Source organism: Elaeis guineensis, chromosome 16 (genome assembly GCF_000442705.2).
Source record: "Elaeis guineensis isolate ETL-2024a chromosome 16, EG11, whole genome shotgun sequence".
NCBI lineage: Eukaryota > Viridiplantae > Streptophyta > Magnoliopsida > Arecales > Arecaceae > Elaeis > Elaeis guineensis.
In genome coordinates, this window is record NC_026008.2 from 45,300,358 (window position 1) to 45,312,737 (window position 12,380).

The following is a 12,380-nucleotide window of genomic DNA, read 5'->3' on the forward strand; positions in this document are numbered from 1 at the left end:
TGGATCCTGAAATATGCACGATGCATGGACAATTAAATAAACAAATAAAGGATATTTCATAGAATTCCCTGCAGTACAGCTCAACAATTGCCACATGCGATTTGCAATTGCCATTAAATTTAGCTATGATATTCATCACATCTTGATTAGCTGGATGCTTGCTTTGCTTAACTTTAGCAAATTGCACACCCAAATATCCATCCCCCCTTCTACAAAGATAACCAAGTTTGATACAGATGAACTACTTGGTATCTGCTACTTCTCTTTCTTGCAGCATTTTATGTTTGCTAGTCTCTTTTTTCTTTATTAAAAAAAAAAAAAAAAATCCTCCAGATTGAGGCCAAGCAATACATTATGTTCTGTAGTATCTAAACAATATCGGCCCTATCAAAGACTAAATTCTAATCTTCCCATACCGGTGAATACTTGTACATGTAAGCCTTTCCATACTCTATCATGTTCCTCATTCATTGCTAATGGGTCATACAAACTGATTGCCCGGCCATCCGTTAAGCTCATCTTCTTTTGTGATTGCATATACCAAAGTCCATGTGAGCTTTCTGCATAGTAAATTAAGTTGAATCAGCGCCTGAACATCCAGCTAAATAGAATTAACAATAACTTCAATGGGCCCTGTTGACTGAAAAATTTATTCCAGTCCTGGGGAAAGTTCACCACTGCTGTATGATCAAACAAGCCTCGCCATCCAGATGGGCACACCTTTTGACTTCCCTGCTACGATAAGGGTGATCCTGCTCTCAATATTTCTCAATTTGCAACCATTTGACTTCAAAGACCCGCTATGGATCATCATCATAGGGTGCATCTGTTGTTCGCAGTGATGGAATGACTACAATAGGTTTTCCGTGGCAATGAAATTCCAGAAGCACGGAAATGTAGCTAGAGTGGCATAACTGAGTGTTTCCAGTAAAGTCCAATCGCTCCAGTTTACCTGAAAAAATGCAGGCATGACCATTTCATCAAGTAAATTCTACAAGTAAAATAAGCATCAATCCTTAAAGATGAGGAAAAATTTGATGATCTTGCAAATAACATTCAATAGAACATTCGTTACGCACCAGAATTGCAGATGCATGCCAGATAATTCAAAGTCTCATACTCAAAACCATGATAAAATAATTAATCTCTTATTACAATACTGGGTGATTAAGCATATCAAGGAAAAAGAATGCCAGTTCATGAATAAGATGCAAAATGCGTTTAACAAGTCAGCGTTGGCCGTTGGAATCGGTATCATATTGTACATATGACCTAAACTGAATATCCAATTAACCCACTACATAATATAATACAAGGTTCGCCGTCTTAGTGCCGGGCCCCATACCAATGCCAATCTATTACTGTGTCAATACAGGGCCAATTCGGCAACACCAAGTGTCGGTGCAAGACCGGTCTGGTGTACCGAGTGTTGGATACCCCACTTAATGCATTGCCGGTACTGAACAAGTATGGTATGGTATACCCCATACCGTTTGATTTGGTATGGTACGGCAAATTTGCAATATATAATGCCCGTGTATGTTGAAGAACATCTGTACATGCATGTTTGTGTGTTTGGTGGTGCATGCACACTGTGTGCTTGCATGAGTGCTTCATGCAAGCACATGTGCAACATGTGCATTCCTTAAAATGAAGTTCGCACCCCCCCCCCCCCCCCCCCAAGCAAACAAACAAGAAAAGAAAAAAAGGCAGTGCAAAGAATGGCTAAACTTTCTTTTTGGTGTATCTATGAAAAATATGGTCTAGATTCTAGAAACAGATAAGAGAATTGTGCTTAGGCTATTTATGAATCAAAATATATGAGTATTTTCAAAAAAGGGCTTCCTTGTCTCGAAGATGAATCAGAAAAATAGCATTTGTAATTGGATTTGCATGGACAAGGAGTAAAATAACACGTATTTTCCACTTTGACCACAGTCTAAAGCCATACATCTAAAATGATTTTTCAATGTACCAAGGATCATTTGATCTCTCTCTATGGTTGCAAGGCTCACAGCCTCCTTGAAGAAATATGCTACTCCTGTGACCCTGCTACTGCACTCAAAACTATTCTAGCCACCTTGGTTATTGGAAATTGCTCCAAAGTAATCTCCCATGAAAAATTCAATTCGTCATTATAGTTTGCCCCTTCCAGACTATTTCCAAAAATATGGCATTCTCATTCTAGTTAACAAGTCAACTAGCACATAAGAACAAATTGAACTAAAACAAATGATAGATCTTAATGTTGAGTGGAGGATTTGATTGATGACTCAAATTTAATGCATAATTTTTCGCCCTTCAACTGGCTCGTGACTTTGTGAATCTAAATGGTCTGCATATAGGTCTTACCACTCAAGAGTTTGAACATTATAAACTTTAGAAACAACAAATATTTTTGCTAAGAAAGAATGCATACCTTTTGACTGTTTCAATGCATCATAAATGACTTTCACAGACTCAGGAGGCATGATATTACCTCCTGCATTTATTGATACAAGATCTGGAGCTTGTAAAATGACTTTGGCAACAAAATATGCAGCTCTGATCCCACCCCGATTTTTGCTACAAAAAAATATGTACAAGATTAATTTTAAACTTCAATCATTTCACAGATGCAAACATGTGAATATACCAATGATAACCTTATGTTGATGTCAAAAAGAGCCATCTTGTTAGGCATTTCTTTCTCAAGTTCTTGGAAGCCCAATGGTCCCAACTCAATATCTTCAATGTTAAGTACTCTTACACCAGAGTTCCCCAAGAATTTTGCCAATGGTGCTGCTACATAACTGAAGTTGCATCTAATAAGAACATTTGCTTCCAACATATATAAAGCTGGAAAGATCTATTAAAAAGATGAAGTTGCATAGACTAGCCTGCCAAGGTCATTATCTGCAAGAGAGAGTGTTTTAAGTGGTTCCTTCAAGGTCGGGAGGTTTCCTAAAAGTTCAGACACTCCCATGCCTGAAAGATTGCAATTCTCTATCTTTATATCTGAAAGGGGATGAGCTTTTTCAAGAGCCCTGATAATGTATGGAATTAGATTCCTGCAAAAAAGAATTTTTTTTTTTTAAAAATGTGATATTTAAAAGTTCAGTATTGAACAAAAAAATTACAGTTAGTATATTTGATTACAGCAGATGCACCAAAAAAAAAAGTACATGAATTTAATGATCTCTTTTATCTACACAAGTACATAACATCAAAAGGCACATGAAACTGTAGATACCTGATTCCATCATCTGTTAATGGATTGTCACTCAAATCTAAACTTCTTAAATTAGGCATATGAACCAAGATACGATTAAGTTCTTCAGCATCCTCCTTGTGCAAATTGTTTCCCCTGGTAAACTAACAATATCAATAAAATCATAAAATGAACCCCATAGAGAAAGATGGAATAAAAATGGTGACAGATTAAAAAACAATAAATAATTCTAAAAGATGAAAAGAGTGGCACCTAAGACTGAGAACACTCAATGATTTCAAAGACAAATTTGATCCTAATAATGATGAGAAATCTGTGGATTTCTTGTCAACCTTAGAAAGCCAACCTGCAATCTACAAATAAAGAGGAGTTTTACATGGTGGACTAATCACAATAACAGTTGATAAAAAAACAAGGAACTTCTGAGTAACTACACACATTGTTATCCGATATCTCAAGAGTCACTATACCAGATGAAGACTGGAGGAGAGTATCAAAAATTATTGTTGCAAATATTGGTTGCATCTTAGTCTCACAAAAATGTAGTGAGACCAAGGACCTGAAAGATGAAACAAGTATCCGTTAAAGTTTTTTACATTACAGGAAATACTAAATGAACACAAATATGACCAATGCAACATTTAGCATACAAGATAATGTCAAATCCCAAGAATTGCATGGATTTCAGAAATATCAATATATGGCATCTATTCCTTAAAATAGCAAATGTTTGCAACTCTTGTTTGGGTACAGTAAACCACCAAGCCAAGATATTGGCCAATAACAGTGGCTTAAGAAGGGATCGAGAATTGTTTAACATGAGCAAGGCCAGCCAGTGCTTTCTTTTCAAGTAACCAATATTTCATACCCAAGAATGGTGGAAGATCATGCAAAACGCAGGACATAAGCATTGTTTGGTATGCACTTAAATGGTGGAAAAAGGAAATCAGCATAGCATCCAAGATTCAAATATCAATAATCATCTACAGGCAATTTGATTTATGGCACCCTGTTCGCTTAGCATACAATAACCTGGTATCAATAACCATTCTCTTGTCCTTTTGAACTATCAATATATTGGAATGAACACTGATTGTAGCTGACAAAGCTAAATGCCAGAAATTCTGCATATGATGAAAGGCAATTTGTATACAACAACCCTCAACAATATACATTTTGCGGTGACCTATTTTACACCAATGAAAAATTCTGGTATCCAGATAAAGAGCCAGAATTTCAAAAACAGTTCAGAATTTCAAAGCACTCTCCACATCATGAAGAAACAAAGAAATTCCCCACCCATTCATTTGCCTATCACCCTGGATTCCAATGCTATAATGTAGATATTGTGCCATTAGTGAGTAAACACAAATTCAAAGTTACTGAACTGAACCTATCAGCACAAGAAATGCAACACTAAAAGCAGTTTTACTGAATTTTGACATCTAACATTGGCATCTCTTCAAGGACTAAGCTTCTCATCTGATCATTCTTGACTTGTACTAAACAAATTTCCCAAATGTACCATACACTTAAAGAAACTCTTGAGTGCTTCTTATGGACCTCAACTCTGATTCTAGCAAGCCACAAAATGAAACATTATTTCATACAACTACTCATTTTTCAAGTGTAGCAAGCACAACACAGGAGTGAGATGTACCTTCCTGATGATATAAAAGATAAAAGACCAGGTGGCATGGAAGATGACTTGCGATCAAAGATGGTTGATGATCTGACACAGAGGTGTTGGATCCCATGTATTCGAGATCCCTCTTTGCATATAGAATTGCAAATCTGGTTGATGGTATTAGGAGGAAGTCGACAATAAATAAACTCAAGAGATAGCAATGTCTCCCAATGCTGGTTCAGAAGCATGCACAATCCATTAACCTGCTTTTGACATTAAGAAGACTTACTAAAGATCTGTGCGACACTAATCACACAATATTGCATGGTAATAATATAAGCAAACCAGGAAGAACTTATAAAAACACAGGATTTGATATATTACTTAGACGAGTTCATGGATTTGGTTACCAGAAAAGAATGGTTTGTTCACAACATGGAAGTGAAGGGATTACAATAATGAAGAATGCTATGGAATATAACATTAAAATTCAGAATACTCATGCAGGATTATGTCATGTTTTAAAGTGTTATGCAGGAAATCAAGCCAGACCAACATAACAAAAACCTTCCAATAATTAGGTAGCATATTAACCTATTATTGACCTATACCGCTTTATATCATGGAGCTTCAAATGATGCCTGTTAGACACTTTTTGGAAAAGTTTATTTTGCTTCCCTTTCTCTCTCTCTTTTTTTTCTTTTTCTTTTTTGTATTAGCTTGTGGCTTGGATTTGTTAAAATGGTGTAGTACGTATTTTCATTGTTCAGTAACTTGTTAGAAACAACAATGATATCACCAATGTGTTCATAAGAATCAAACATGTACTTTAAGGATTTAAGACATGACCCACATATACTCTAGATTAGAACATGGTGTAGGTTTATGTACATTTGAGTAATTGTCAACCTCATGCACATCTTTCTATGCATGGCAAGGGCTATGTGCTGCAACAGCATGAATCGTGTTAACAAATAAATAAATAATATGAACAATTACCAATACCTAAACCCTGAATAATGTGAAAAACATCCTGATGTTGATTGTAATGCATGATTCTTCCCTGCAAAACGAATATGTAAATGTGAGAATTACCTGAGCACTGGAGATTATCCTTCTGAAAACCAGAGCTTGCAACTTGCTGCCTCTCAACAACTCCTGCAAATGAAACATTCTACAATGATAAAAAATATTATTCATGTCCATTGCATAAACTTTATGCCCAAAAGTCTGCATTTAGAAGCAACAAAATAATATGGACTAAATTTGATTGCAAAATATAAAGATGTAAGTCTTCAAAAAAAAAAAAAAGTTAAGTTTCAAAATGGAAACCAAATGTATAAGTTACTAAAAGAATAATATCATAAAAAAGAAACTTTTTTTGTGGACTGTTTTAAGCACCGAATGGAAGATTAAAGAAAAACTTCATTTAAAAACAAAAATGATAGAAACAAGTCCATGCTTCAACTGTTCAACATATGGATTATGTGAAGGGGATCACCAAATACTCCCCAAAGAAACTTACCATAATTACAATAGTACTGCTTTAAGAGGATCAAAGGATTGGCATTGTCTTTGGACAAAAGCTAAACATGTAATCAAAATAATGACTGCAAAAATTAAAGAAACACCATAGCATGCTCGTGAGAACTATGGTCATCCAAGTTGTCATGTTGATTTGGTCCATCAAGATTTAGATCATAAAATGGAAAAAACAATAGATGCATACATAAGTTGATTAATTCATGTCTACTTGATTTGGGGTTTGTAAAGTATCAAAGACTGTTAAATGTTGGTCTGTCCTCTGAGAGGTGTAAATCATGATCAACAGTGTGAAATCTTTGCATGGGGCCACTGAGTATGCTGGCATAATTGAAACATTGGCACATCTATCTTGTGTCCACCAGATGCACAGATAATTAAACCTCTAAATGAGTTGAAGCTTGATTTGGAGGCATTCTAATCATTGTAGATCATGACAGGTAATATGGAATCACAGTCATTCATTAGCCTACTATGGTAATGCTGTACCAGTCATACATGTCATCACAACTCAAATTTTCCCTAAGATCTAAAAGACTGGGGAACATACAGAAAACAAAAGAAGCTATGACATTTGAGGTTGAAATAACAACATCATTGGAAACACTTTATCATGTTTTCAATGATATTCCATATGTTCATGATTTATTATCTGACATGTAATACCAGATCAGAAAGGACATGCTTGGAAATTTATATGTCATCAGTGTGGTTAAATATGAAGGTTGTACGAGTATGCTACCTCCTTCACAAAGTGTACCTGATTTTCTTTCTTTTTTCTTCTTCTGTAGTTGTTAGAACCTGATGTAAATATAATAATAATAATAATAATTACTGTAGTAGTAGTAGTATAGTAGTAGTAGTAGTAGTAGTATTGCTACCGCTACAGTAATATTGCTGTAAATGTTATAGCAGCATGACTGGATCAGATGTCCCATGTGACTGTGTCAGGCTACTTGAGGTATCCATGTATCACATGAGAAGTATGACTTAGGAATGAACACATTAATGAGGGGCATAGAAAGCAGAGTGAACTAAGACATTTCACTCACATGCAACATAGGCAAAATGAGGCCCTAAAGTGTGAGAGTCCAGAATCAGGTTGAAGTCAAAAAGATAGTAGAGGGCAGATGAAGACTGAAATTGGAAAAACTGAAGAATATCTCGAGAGAATTTTCAGGGGAGTCCAGGCCTTAAGTAGTGATTGAGCACAGAGTGGCATTATGCTAAATTAATAATTTACATGTTACTTTTTAAAGGTCTGCAAAATCACAGTAGAGCCAATCACAAGTAAATCCAGGGGTAACACATTCAGTGAACTTAGAAACCGATAATACAAGGGAGCAGCAGCAATACATATCTAAAACAAGCACGACCATAAAAGATGGTCTCAAAAAAATTCCCAAAGAAGACTGTGTAACCCTTATGTAGTAAAAAAGCAAATGATAATCTAATGCTAAATGAAGACAACATTCAATATCTAGCTATTCCAACCTAAAGTAAGACAAGCTAGTCCATCACCATGTATAAGGCAATTACTTGTCATACTTACACATATTTCCGCAACGCAAAGCACATTTTGAAGTTTCAGGCATCTGCACTTGCAAGAAAAAGTTGATTTCAAAAAATTGTAGAAATGAACATTCTAGAGTGGCTATCGAGGAAAAAATGACACAAGGTTAACATTTAACATTTAAAAAAAAGGGCAATTGATGTCATTTGTTGGCCTGCCCAAGTTCCTAGTTTCCATCATCTTACACAAGTTAAAGCAACCAACAGGTTCTTGAACACAAGAATCGAAATATTTTGAAACTTCGCCTGTTTTTCAGTAGGATGGACAACAACCACATTGCAACCAGAAATTCAATTAAAAGGATACCTTGCATAGTGCCCAAATTTGTTGCAATGGTATGATAATTTCAAGCAGTTACAAGCTATATTCCCAGTATGACCAATTGCATTCACAATGCTATCTGCATTAAACCAGATGAGTTTTTTTAAAAAGGAAAAAAATCTTACACTGTAGCAAATGTAGCAGGACCCAAAGTATGTTTAATTATAAAAGAAAAGATGGATTGAAATCAAGCAATCAACATCACCATAATTTCTAAGCAAGCAAAGCTGCACTTAGAACCAACTAAAAGCATAATATGCCTACCAACATTCCCTACCAAGATGGAAATTTTAAGCACAAAGATAATAATCATTTTATGTAATCTATTGAAAGATAAAATAATTATAAAACAAGCTTGTGTCATAAATTCATAATGCATGTGTGCATAAGCACTACTTACTAGCATTTAGCATTAAAAATCCAACAGAGAGTTGGGGTGAAACCAGCATAATGTATTTGGAAAAGAGGTTTTAGAAATGATGCTAATTGTTCAGGATGATATTTGGAGCTAATGGAAATAACATATCATTGATGTACACGCAAACATACAGAATTCACATTAAACTTTAGAATTAATAACATTCTTCACTGTTGCTTATGACGTCAAGAACTACTATGTTGACTGCCTACTTGAAACATTGAAAAGTGCAAAACAGCTTTTTCATGTCGCTTGTCCAAGATGCTACCTCATAACATCTAGTCTATATATGCTGACATAAGAAAAGGAAAAAGATACATCACAGTTTACCTGAGATTCTTAGTTCACCAATGTACCCATCAAAAGCAGGAAGCAAGGCTATCTCTGCAGCATCATCTAAGCAACTATTAAATAAATAAACTTGGTCAAAAACAACCAAATGGCAATTTTATTGTTTTTCCCCATCCAGCAAATTCGTAGACAAAAAGCACACAATAATCATATGCTAATAAAATTTCCATACCTCTGAAGATGCTTTTCCCAGTACAGCTGCTGCCAGTCAACACTTTGGTTCACCAAGCTGCACATTCCAGAAGCGTATTGTGTTGTTACACAGTTGATTGGTTGAATCTTCTTGATGTGCTCAGGCCAGCGCTTCTTAAACAACATCTTCCATGCTGTATTAAAATCTCCATACCTAAAATTATCTTCTCTTTTAGTAAATCTCTTTTTGCAAACTGTATTTGTTTTTTTAATAAAAGACATGACTCCATGAAACCTGCCACGTTTTCTTCCATCATTGATGCCATTACTTGCAATTCCTCCCTTACCACAACCATCAACAGATCTGTCATATGATATTACCATGAATTAGCATAAGAATGAATGAGCAGGTAGTAAGCTTCCTCTCTTTACCCAAAAAGTTAACTGCTAGGCCACATTTTCTCCCTCTGCTCACTCTAACCTGATTACCCAACCTTATAATCACCTCCTCTCACCTTCAACTCTTTTACTCGAATAAAAGAGTTTAATCCCTACATATTTTAGACATCCATGAATTTGTGAAAAGTACCACCTGATTTTCTTATAATCAATCTGATTCTCCCCACCCAGCCACATAACCATAAAAGAAAAAAGAAAAAAATAAAAAAAAAGAGTGTCATTTTCTAAGACAAACTTTAAACAATAAAAAGGGTGCCCATAATTTAAGGTGCATTTTGAGTTGTGGCAGTTCTGTAGCACCTGAGTAGGACATAATTGTAAAATTTCAAATGATATTCAGTCAAAATGAAATTGATTGTACTACAGAAATGCAAACTCAAACTATGGCATATATCCAGTGCTTTACTAACTAGTCTATTGAGATTCTTATCACTTATTTTTGACCAGTACAAATCATTGCCTTGTTCCCTTTTCTTTTGCTACTAAACTTTCATGGAACAGTCTAGCCAAAATATATATATATGCAGTAAGACCCTCTCAAGTTTGCCCGAATTATACTTGGACCACCTCCTCATCTATACATGCTTAGTAAATGGGTTGATTCAAGTTGAGATCTTTGGTCCATTTAAACCATTTTGACCTCTTCAATAATTGCGTCCGACCATAACCTGACCCATTTAATACATATTTAACCTATTTAAATCCTATTTAACCTGTTTCTGTCCCATTTAACCTAGCTTGTTTAACATTTTGACCCATTTATATCTGTTTAATCCATTAAAACCCTACTTAACCTGTTTAGCTTGACTCGATTTGTCTAGTAAAGGGTTATATAGGTTAGGCCGGGTAACCAATTCAATAAATAGGCCAGATTCAGATCTAAACTTTTGACCTATTTAATAAATAAGTTGGATTCACGTTGACAAATTTTTGACCGACATCCCTTCAACCCCACCTGATTAGCACCTCCAGCTAAAGGAGTGCGTGCTTGGGGGAAGCCTTCTTAAGGGGGGCATAGGATGGAGTTGGAGAGGAGGAAATACTAAAGATGGATGTCACCATGCCAATGTCTGCCTCCTTATCATCACCTTATAGTTTGTCAACATGTTCACCCTCATCCTCCATTGTTCCACCCATCACATCCTCGCCCTCACCTCTCCTACAAGCTTAGCCCCATAGGCACTGCTAACTACATCGTCTTTGCCTTACAATGAAGCTTGTACCATCATGGGAGAGGTTGAAAAGGTCATCAAAGGAGAGATGGGGGGTGGAAGTGGACATGGTCTCGAGTTTCCCCACATGATATTTAAACCCTCAAAAGGACAAGGGAATATTAGGAATTAAGACATTTTTAAAGACTCATGATGATCACATGAGTCTTTTAGTGAAGCCCATCTTGGGGAGTTGGATGGAAGGCACAAACTGGAATGGAAACATAACTTAGTGAACATGTTTGAGACTTTTTAAAGAGGAGATTGTACAAGTGTAACTCAATCAAACTTGTCAAACTTGAGTGTGTGTTGGTGTATTTTGCCAAAAAAAAAAGAAAAAAACCTAGAGGATATGAAAGCAAATGAGCATATTATTTCGGAAAACAGATAAAAATAAAATAAAATAAGCCATATGTGTGTGTGTGAGTGTGTGTGTGTGGTACTAATGAAAGGGACGCATCATGGAAGGGAATTGGTGAAATTTTAACATAAACATCAAAATATAACAGTTAATTCATTTTCATAAGGCCAGCGAGAGCTGGACTGACAGTTCATATATATTCTGCAACGCCAGCGGAGGTAGGTTCAGTATTATGCAATCAACCAAATCTGATGGAAGTTCAAGTATGTCTTGCGCATATTCATATCCTGCAACGCATATACTGGTCTCAGTAAATATCAACCGAATTAAGACAAAAGTGTTCATACTCCAGGACCCTGTCTGAAGTTCATAAGGCCTAGAAATAGAATAGTTTCTGAGCTCACCATCCAAGACTGCTATTGCGATCTCCTGGACGCACAGAGAGAACAAAGTTGGAACCTCTGGCATTTTTTTTGGTATTACACCGATGATATCGTAACCAACTCGAATCAATCTGGCAAAATAATGACTTTTAATATGAACGACGATAAGAATAAAGCCTATGTTCTAAGAACTGAGGCATTTGGGAGCTCACCGACGATCGGGGTGCATCGAGGATTCGTTGCCTCCAATCGTCCCAGAGGCCTTCCTCTGGCGCCACCGAACGTCCTCCAGCAGATGGCGCAGAGGAATGGACGGGATCAAGGCGGGAGTGAAGGCGTCCAGGGTTTCGCGCGAGAGGGAGCCCAAGGTTCTGTTTCGTATCGGCTGATTGCCCTAGTATTATGTAGAAGAAAATTACTAAAAAAGGTTCCTGATCAAGGAGTCGGGAGCGCGCCGGCTTTAGTTATGTGGAATAAAATTATACCTAAATTCCTATTTAGACTAAGGAATTTATTTTGAATAGTCTAAATAATCTTAGTCTGGATGGTAATTTATTTTTTCAATGGAAAAAAATTATTTTGACGATATCATTTAACAAATTATAATAATTTTGAGTATTGTTGTCTCTAAAAAAAATAATACTCAAATTTATTATAATTTATTAAATCATATATTCATCAAAATAATTTTTTTTTACTTAAAAAATAAATCTCTATTTACACTAACATTATTTTTAAGTTCTCAACATAAAAAATAAAAATATAGCTGACAGATAATATTATTTTTATTT

At 35.7% G+C, this 12,380-nt stretch overlaps 1 protein-coding gene across 7 annotated transcripts; it reads right to left on the bottom strand.

Moving 5' to 3' along the window:
- Nucleotides 1–107: 107 nt before the first annotated feature.
- On the bottom strand, nucleotides 108–12,033 carry LOC105059159 (uncharacterized). Of its 7 annotated transcripts, none has more exons than XR_012137608.1 (17): nucleotides 11,802–12,033; nucleotides 11,611–11,720; nucleotides 11,394–11,493; nucleotides 9,216–9,539; nucleotides 9,023–9,096; nucleotides 8,260–8,353; nucleotides 7,933–7,975; nucleotides 5,934–5,996; nucleotides 4,872–5,101; nucleotides 3,650–3,770; nucleotides 3,464–3,564; nucleotides 3,233–3,346; nucleotides 2,880–3,050; nucleotides 2,646–2,792; nucleotides 2,420–2,565; nucleotides 721–952; nucleotides 108–560 (listed from the first exon to the last, which is right to left on the bottom strand). XR_012137608.1 is itself a non-coding variant. In XM_010942382.4 (17 exons), exons 1-17 carry the CDS (start codon nucleotides 11,816–11,818, stop codon nucleotides 801–803), a joined length of 1,926 nt encoding a protein of 641 aa, XP_010940684.1. In that variant the 5' UTR covers nucleotides 11,819–12,033; the 3' UTR covers nucleotides 108–800. The 7 variants fall into 7 exon arrangements, 5 of the variants coding, with proteins under 5 accessions (XP_010940684.1, XP_073106484.1, XP_010940683.1 ...); XR_012137607.1 differs by having other exon boundaries at nucleotides 676–952; XM_010942382.4 differs by having other exon boundaries at nucleotides 108–952; nucleotides 9,216–9,389; nucleotides 9,471–9,539.
- Between the last annotated feature and the right edge of the window lie 347 nt (nucleotides 12,034–12,380).